Raw genomic sequence first — 8,964 nt, forward strand, 5'->3', positions numbered from 1 at the left:
GAGGTGGGGGAAAGTAGTGCACAATAGGTGAGGTGTATGGAATGGTGGCTAATTATTGATGGGTTAAGTGAGAGATGAGCGATTTAAGAGCTTTTTAAATGTGTAGAACAGCCCTTTTAATGTTTTTAACTCGTTTAAATGTCTAGTAATGTAAAGTCTCCAGAGAACCCCTGCTATAAATACTATATAAAATCCAGAGCTCATAGTACACGAGTGTGGTGGTCAGTGGGAAGAATGTCTCCTACATTGCTGGCTATGGAGAAGAATGACACCCTTACAGATAGACAATAAGTTCACTGGGGTTCATTTAAACTGACCTGAGATGCGCGTATTGCTCATTCCTCAAGGAACCCTAGCAAGCTCAACAGGAACCCTGGTTAAGAAACACCGGTGAAGAAGGTAGGAGCAAGCCTAATAGGATGAGGAAAGGAGTTCCAGAGAATGGGAGCAGCTCTAGAGAAGTCTTGGAGTTAAACATGGGAGGAGGTTATGAGTGTGGATGTCATCAGAAGGTCTTTGGAGAGCAGATAGGGTGTATGAGATCCAAAATGCAGGTAGAACAAGAGCAGTGAAGAAATTAAAAAGCAAAGTACAGTTTGAGAAGAAGAAAGTCTGAGAAGAAACAGAAGCCAGCGTAAAGATTTGCAAAAAAAAAAATCGGATAAGGGGAAGTAGGAAGAGTAGATAGGTTTGGCTGCACCATTTATGATACAGAAACAAGTCGGGGTAAACAGGTACATGCTTGTGTCATCTGCATACAAAAGGTATTATAGATCAAAGGGATAAAGTGTATAAAGAAAAGAGAGCAGGTCCAAGGACTTACCGAATACCAACAAAGGAGGAAATTGGAGAGAAAGAGCTATCACCGAAAGAAATATGGAAGGAGTGATCAAATAAAAAGGGGGCAGTGTCATCAATACCGAAAGAGTGTCTGATCCGAGTAGAAGAGGGTGATTAATAGTGTCAAAAACAGAGAAAAAAATCCAGATCTGTTTCCTTTATTTTAAAGTTTTTTTGCATCCCATTGGGAAGGTTTCCCCTTATCCTTCTAGTTAGAAGAAATCTAGAGAGTTTGGTTTTCAGTTGTAAAAAAAACACCATAAATCTTCCTAACAGTAAGGCTTCATACATGTGCAATAATTATCATTGAAAATGAATGAATAATGACTGATTGTCCAAAAATTGTTAACCAAAAAATGGACGACAGGCCAACGACGATGATGAACAAAGAATGTCACTGGGAACGAACGACTGTCCCGGTGGATCCGATTGGGCGACGATCGTTCACTATCTATTGTGTGTACGGTCGTTAGGTGATCATGGATGGTTCTGCAGTACACTTTCTCCTTTTCATGTCACTTCCTGCATCATTCAAACGATCGTATCTAGTGTGTGTACATTATTGATGGATAATGTTTGAATGATCGTATCGTTACAGATTGTACAGAATTGTGCACAATACGATCGTTCAAAATATTCGTGCATATTCATTCATCGGTTATTAATCATTCATTTTCTAGGGATTCTTATTGCACGTGTGTACGTAGCCTAACAGACAGTAAAAAAACCTGATAGGGGTTTTATGTCTTACACATACTGGATATATTGTTAATCCTGGGAATTATGGACCTGTACACCGATAGGGTATTTATATGGTGCCCTGCACTCATTGTGTAATGTTTTATCACCTACTGATGTATATTAGACAAAAAGGACCCTGGGTGCCTTGTGATCCGCCTGAAGATTTTTGGAAAGGGTAAGTATCGAAAAATGTGGGACATTCTTCCAGAGGGCATAATGTGTCAGTTTAGATGACTTTCAATTGAAACCATTGCAGTCTCCCTGTGCGCCTACCTGATTGAACCCCACAAGGAAATTATTCATAAGCCCAAAAAGTTTGACACCTAGGATGCTGATGACCTTCAAGGGATTGTGGCACATACCTTTTAGGTGTACGATGATAATGTATTTGTAAAGTTCATCCCTGACCCCTGATCACCTTGCAATTTGATCCCTAACAACATCTCGTGGCTGGGCCAAAATATGTCTCTACTACCCCTTGCATTGGACACCAGATGACACTTTAGATTTTACTGTGATTTGGGACAGATGCTCTGCACAGTAGACAATGTAGCCAGGGAAATGTCTGCAGAATGCAAAACTACCTTCATCTTGTAAGTTCAAATGATTTTATATTCACTGGTGCAAACAGTTTGCTTAGTAGATGAAATTATTATTATATACATGGCTGATGATCATGAAATGGAATGATCTTCCCTATTATATTTGTTTGATCTCCTCTCTTGCACAAGCCATGCCCAGCGGCCTACAAAGTCTTGCATAGAATATAAGGTGTCACAGCTCTTGGCTGATACCCCGAAGTGTATGGAGGTGCCCACTGCCACCCTATGTGGTCACATTATCTCACCCACTGAAATTGCCATTGCTATTACCTTCTGCTTTGACAGTCATATACTTGTGACTTTGCCTGTTCCAGACTTCCTTTGCATTAAAATTCACTACATCCCCACTATTCTCCTGCTTATGGTTTAGTAGCAGATCTTAAGGTCCCCCGTGTACCCTGAAAATATCACATTTCTATGACACGCAGTGTAGGAGATATGATGATTTGTACATAGGGATGATGACAGCTGCATGGACACAGACACAGCTCTCAAGCTGCTGCTGGGATTATCTCACAGTACAAAGTGGGTGGGGAGCAGACACAGCTGATTGGCAGGTCTATAGGACACGCCCACTCCCTCCCTCTCCTGGTATCACAATCTCATAGAGGAATTTAGGAGATGTAAGCGCACCATCCACTGCAAGACAATGAGCAGAGAGGGAACGAGGAGAAGGCCGGATCTGGCAGCTCAGCAGGCCGGATGTGACCCGCAGGCTGTAGTGTGGGCACCCTTGTCATAGATTAACATAGGAGATGCGAACGTGCCATCCCCGCAAGACAACGAGCAGAGAGGGAATGAGGAAAGGGCAGGATGTGGCCCATGGCCCGTAGGTTGATCGATCTATTGCAATCTCATGCTGCTGGGATAATTTCTCAGTACAAGGTGGGGGGGAGCAAGACAATGAGGAGAGAGAGCAGAGAAGGCCGGACGTGGCCCACGGACCGTTGATCCAATGCAATACAGATAAAAATCTAGTGCATGAGAATACAGACTAACCTAGTCATGGGTCACAAACTTAAGGTCCGACAGTCTACTTAAGCTTCCTTATTAGGGCAGGTGTGCACTGCAGAGAACAGAGCTACAGAGTTGATCAGAAACTACCAGAAAATGGCAAAGGCTTCATTTTTTTCACAAAACTACCTATCTTGTTTAATGTGCAGGTCTATTGTTTAATGTGTAATTTGGAATAATACACAAATTGGCAGCCACGATAAGATGTTGAAGAATAGACCTTTTATATGCCTTTTCCGGAATTACATTGTGGTGTACCAGAAAAAAACCTGGATCCCATGGTATATTGTGGGTGGTGACTCTCTGCATGAGGGACCTCACATGCTCCAAAAAGGGGTGCAATAAAGGACATGCCCAAAAGATATGGAGCATAGTACCTCTCGCCTGTTCACAAAACCTATTCCTATCAGTTTCCTCAGGAAAAAAACTGCATAATCTATATACCCCTTTACCACCTGGACAGGATTTTAAAACTCAACTCCTGATATCTACTACTTACAGATGACCCATGTACCAAGGTAAGTAACTTTGCCTTCTGTTCGGCCTCTATTGTGTACCCGAGTTCTGCTTCCCATGCCTGGAGGCCTTCCCACCCCTGGAGTATGCAGGTGTAAAATTTTCAGAGGCAGCATTCAGTTCAGAATACAATACTGAAAGAGAGTGTCTGGTCAAGCCACTCCCAGCACATGACTTCTCAAACAGCATTTTCCCACGGCTATTTCTGTAGAGGGGTGGGACTTGAATCTAATTTCTATCTACCAGTGCCACCCATCAACATCTACTTCGTCACCCAGTGACCCTGATGAACAAAATGCTCTGCCCACTGTACCCCCCGCTCCCGCAACTTAACAAACCTCCTGTTCGCTAGGCCTGGGGGAAATAAAGGGTTGCCTAAAATTAGTAGCAAAGGTGAGGGCCATGGAAACAAATTAGGTCTAAACAGAGGTCTCTGACATGCCTTCTACGTGGCAGAGTTTAAAAGGTGAGTTCTCAAGACATCTTGAGACAACTTCGGTAGCCTTGGGACCACCGTAAGAGGCATGGAGATATATGATTGTTCAACTCCTACCCATGTTTATGTTCCACATGTCTGAACCAATCTAGAATCCAGACCATATGGGCAGCCATGTAGTACAATGATATATTGGGAACTTCTAGCCCCCCCCCGCACTCCCTTGTGTGATGGTGACAAGTATTGGGGCCCTTAGCCCAATACCTTTTTGCCTTTTTGTCCCATTTGAAGGAGAAGGAGGGCGAAAATTGGGCGCAAAGAACCTGGGGCAGGGAGATGTTGCGAGCCGCCAACTTAGAATAATAAATTTTGAAATTAGGCACAGTGCCATATTCCTGAATGGTCCGAATGAGGTTTAGAAGAGAGGTTACTGGAGTAATATTAACAAATAATAGGTTATCTGCATAAGCTTCCACCTTATGTCCACGACCATGTAGAAGAAGGACCTATACTGTATATCTGGGTTAGAACGTTTTGCTGTGAGTAATGGTTCCAGAGATATAATAAAAATAGGTGGAGACAAGGGGCAACCCGATCTGCTGTCATTGGTAATGTTGGTAAAGGGGGTCGACACTTCTCTAATTACTCTCACTGATGCAGAAGGGGAGGAGTATATGGCCTTAATCCATTCCATCAAGTTATTTCCCACTCCCAAAGCCTGAAGTGTGGCTAACATAAAATCCCAATCAACTCTGTCAAAGGTTTTTTCTGCATTGGTTGAAATCAATCCAGAAGGTTTACCAGTGAACCCAGCTGCGTGTATCCAATAATGGTCCGGGAAGTATTATCTCGAGCCTCCCTAGAGGGCATAAACCCTACCTGATCAAAATGTACTAGGTTATGGATATGCTTTTGAAATGTGTTGGCTAAGATCTTGGTGAATAGTTTAGGATCTGGTTAAAGAGCGAAGGTCTTTATCTGCCTTAAGTGCCCGAAGAGTGTCGTTTGGTAATGTACTGTCCCTGGTCAGTGAGTTAAAAGAGGCTACAAAATGTGGCGCCAACTCTGCTGCAAATGTTTTTATAATAAGGAAGCGAAAAGCCATCCCAGTTTTGGTTTGTTTTATAGCCGCCTTAAACTCCTCTGCCATGAATGGAGCCTCCAGATCCAGCAAAGCAGAGTGAGGTAATCTAGGTAAATTTAGCCCCTCTAGATATCGCTTAATTCGCCCTAGATTATAGTTTTGTGTATCCACAGTCAGGTGGGGTTGTCGCAGATTATACAGAGATGCATAATAATCCCTAAATTTTGCCGCAATCTTCTTAACCTGGTAAATATTTTCCCCCATAGTAGTGGACAAGAAGGGAATGTTTGTACGTGTCCATAGTCCTCGCAGTTCCCTAGCCAGTAGCCTTCCACATTTATCACCAAACTCATTTGAGGACCTGTGACATTTACTAAGCACTGCTCTAGCTTTACCCAGACATAATGAGGCTAGTTTTTGTCGTAGTATGGTCAGCTCTACATCCACCTGTTTATCTAACTCAGTGATTTTCAACCACTGTGCCGCGGCACACTAGTGTGCCATGAGAGATCTTTAGGTGTACCGTGGGAAATTATCTAATTACCATTGTCGAGTGTCTGTGCTGTAGTGACTGGCAGAGTAATGTAATACTCTTCCATGTCAGTGGGTGGCAGTAGGTAACAGTTTTCTTGTTTATTCTTAGAGACAAAAGAATTAGCTACAGAGTGTCATTTTGTAACATTTTTGATTTGTGGTGTGCCGCAGGATTTTTTCAATGTAAAAAAATGTGCCGTGGCTCAAAAAAAGTTGAAAAACACTGATCTAACTTACGTTTATGTAGCCTCTAGCTCCTGCAGTTGTTTAGGAGTGGATGAGATCTCTGCTTGGTTTTCCCTCTTAACCTCCCTAGCGGTTCATTTCATTCCGGTTTTATATGTCTAAAAGCGTTTTTCATGAAAATTTATTTTACAGTACAATATAATAGTATGAGTATAATAAAGTTTGAAACACAAAATCATGTAAAAACAATAAATTGAATAAATTAAAAAATCTATATATTTAAAAAAATTCATAAAAAGTAATTCATACTATTATATATACTGTAAAATAAATGTTCTTGAAAACAATGTACTGCTTTTACACATATAAATCCAATGTATTGCATTCAATACAGTTATTTTGTATTGAATGCAATACAAATAGATTTTGAATTTCCCACCCCGCCGGCAACATACACACGCACCGACGTCACCGGGAACTCCCTGGTGACTCATTGTGTGCTGAAGCCGGCCAGAGGAAGAAAAAAGAAGACAGAGATTGCGGTGATGGATGGTGCGGGACGCCGGTGGATTAGGTAAGCGCTCTATTTACTAATCTTCCCATAGGTTTACCTACCCCGAGTGTGACTTAGGGTTTCCACTTTTAGCAACTTTTTTCTAACCCCGAGTCACACTCGGGGTTACAGCTAGGGAGGTTAATCCTAGAGACATGCTTTATGAGCAGCCCTCTCATTATTGCCTTATGCGCTTCCCAAACCGTGGTTGCAGAACATTTCTCTCAAAATAACCTTTCATTTCAGAGGTCAACTCAACAACCACCACCGGGTCAGAGAGAAGGGCCTCATTCAGCTTTCAATGCCAAGATTTAGGGGAGGCATATTCCAGGGTCAGGGTGAGCAGTACCGGTGCATGGTCTAAGAACGCAATGTTCCCTATGCTGCATTTCAGAACCTGCACTAGATCAGCGTGCCTAAACCAAAAATTATCCATTGTAGAATACATCCGGTGCGGGTGGGAGTAAAACGTGTAATCTCTTCTATTAGGGTTCACAATCCGCCAGACATCCACCAATTGATGTTGTTGCATAAAGTGTTTCAACTGGTCTGGTGATCTGGCTCAGGAAGGCAGTGCCACATCGGATGTATCCATTTCAGGATCAGGGGCAAAGTTAAAGTCTCCCCCACAGAGCAACAGGCCCTCTGTGAATTCTCCCAGTCATTCTTCCAGAATCCCCTTCACAAACAACATTCTGCTCGCTGAATCCTTATACATGTCAATAAAATGCCAGGACATTGAGCCAGACATCAGGATCGACGCTCCTAGAGTCCACCGAGCCACAATGATAACCAGTCCCGGTACTTCTTATTAAAGAGTTTAGGAATTTTATCTTGCTTAAAATGAGTTTCCTAGAGTAGCACCACCTAGACCCGAAGCCTAGTCAGTTCACCCAACAATGCCGAACGTTTTTCAGGTAGATTCAGTCCCTTAACATTAAATGCCAACAATTTAATGCGATCCATAAATAAGCACATAAATTGCCACAAGATATTTTCGTTCTTGTATGGGTCTTGGAGGGTGGGGTCTAAAGAGGGGTGAGTGGGCAGTAGGAAGTGGGACGATAGGTCCCAGGGGCCGGAAGCAAAAGGGCTTGGGGAAGGGGTGGGGTTTCTTAGGGTAATTAAGGCACCTAACAGTGTCATATAACCTGAGATGCCTAGGTGGGGAAGAAAAACTCTGCAATGGCATGGGTGGCCCCCACTCGTGACCAAGTGCAAATGTTAACAATAAGACAATGTAATCACAACAACATCATATCATTCAAACAACAAATATTTAAATATTCATGGGTCAGTAAAAGTAGATCTCACAGTAAATCAGTAATTTCTGGACCGGCCAGAACCCGGATCACTTTAAAGTATTGTGCAAAACAGAACAGTAGTATTATATGCTACTAAAAAACAGCAGCATGTGAACAGCAGTTTAGCAACCTGCATATTTAAAACCAGCAGGGCAACGAAACATAAGTCAAGTAAAGGGTGGGGTGGGCCAAGCGTCTCTCGGGGTACAATGAAAAATTCCACTTTGAAACACAACACAGTGAAGGTCCTTGAGTAGACATAAAAGAAGAGGAACAACACCTTCAGAAGGAGAATCAGTCCGGGCCATCAGTCCGGTGGAGCTTGCCGTGCCATGAGAAGACATGGCGTCCCTGGCCAATCTGGTATGGATACTGTAGGTAAGTTGAAGCTAGCCAGTAGTGAAGGTAGATCCGATGCAGAACAAAAGATTGCGGTCTTCCCATTTTTTTGCATGTTGAGTTGGAATAGGAAACCCCACCGGTAAGAGATTTCCTGGCTTCAAGGCTTTGCACAACATTAGCGTGTGTCAAGACAAGTCCTGTAGTAGTTGTATCTCACAGCCTTGAAAAGTGATAGGCTCTTGCCTCCTTGCTGCCCGCATGATGGATTCCTTGACCTCAAACAAGTGGACCCTACATATGACATCCTGCAGCCAGGATGGATCTTGGCTTTTAGGACCCAGTGCAAAGTGTATGCGGTCCCATTCAATCATAGAATCTGGTGCTAAGTGAAGAATTGAATTAAAGATCGCAGTTGCAGCAGCGTGAAGTTCTGGTGGAGTGATATCTTACGTAAGACCCCTTAACCAAATATTATTTTGTCTATTACATTTCTCCAGGTTGTCCTGGTGCATCAGTAGCTGTTGTAAAAGCATAGTGTGAGAGTTTAAAGTCTCAGAATGTTGATTCACCTGCGCTGAGATGTGGACACAACTTCTGCCGGGTCTGTATTGATCGTGTTCTGGATACACAGGAAGGGTCTGGAGGATATTCTTGTCCTGGATGCAGAGAAGAGTTTCAGGAGCGGCCTGCGCTACAGAGGAACATAACCCTGTGTAACATAGTGGAGAATTTTCTGTCTGCTCAGCCAGGTCAGGAGGAGTCCGGGGTCCTCTGTACTTATTGTATTCATGCTCCGGTACCGGCTGTAAAAT

General features: G+C 43.0%; 1 protein-coding gene across 1 annotated transcript in view; it reads left to right on the top strand.

Annotated features, from left to right (window-relative positions):
- LOC140322367 (E3 ubiquitin/ISG15 ligase TRIM25-like) overlaps positions 1 to 8,964 on the top strand; it is a 13,378-nt gene that overhangs the window by 3,057 nt on the left and 1,357 nt on the right. The window contains exon 2 of the mRNA XM_072398940.1: positions 8,819 to 8,948. Within this exon, the coding sequence (XP_072255041.1) occupies positions 8,819 to 8,948 (130 nt within the window). The remainder of the gene's footprint in view (positions 1 to 8,818; positions 8,949 to 8,964) is intronic.

Source organism: Pyxicephalus adspersus, chromosome 2 (genome assembly GCF_032062135.1).
Source record: "Pyxicephalus adspersus chromosome 2, UCB_Pads_2.0, whole genome shotgun sequence".
Lineage (NCBI taxonomy): Eukaryota > Metazoa > Chordata > Amphibia > Anura > Pyxicephalidae > Pyxicephalus > Pyxicephalus adspersus.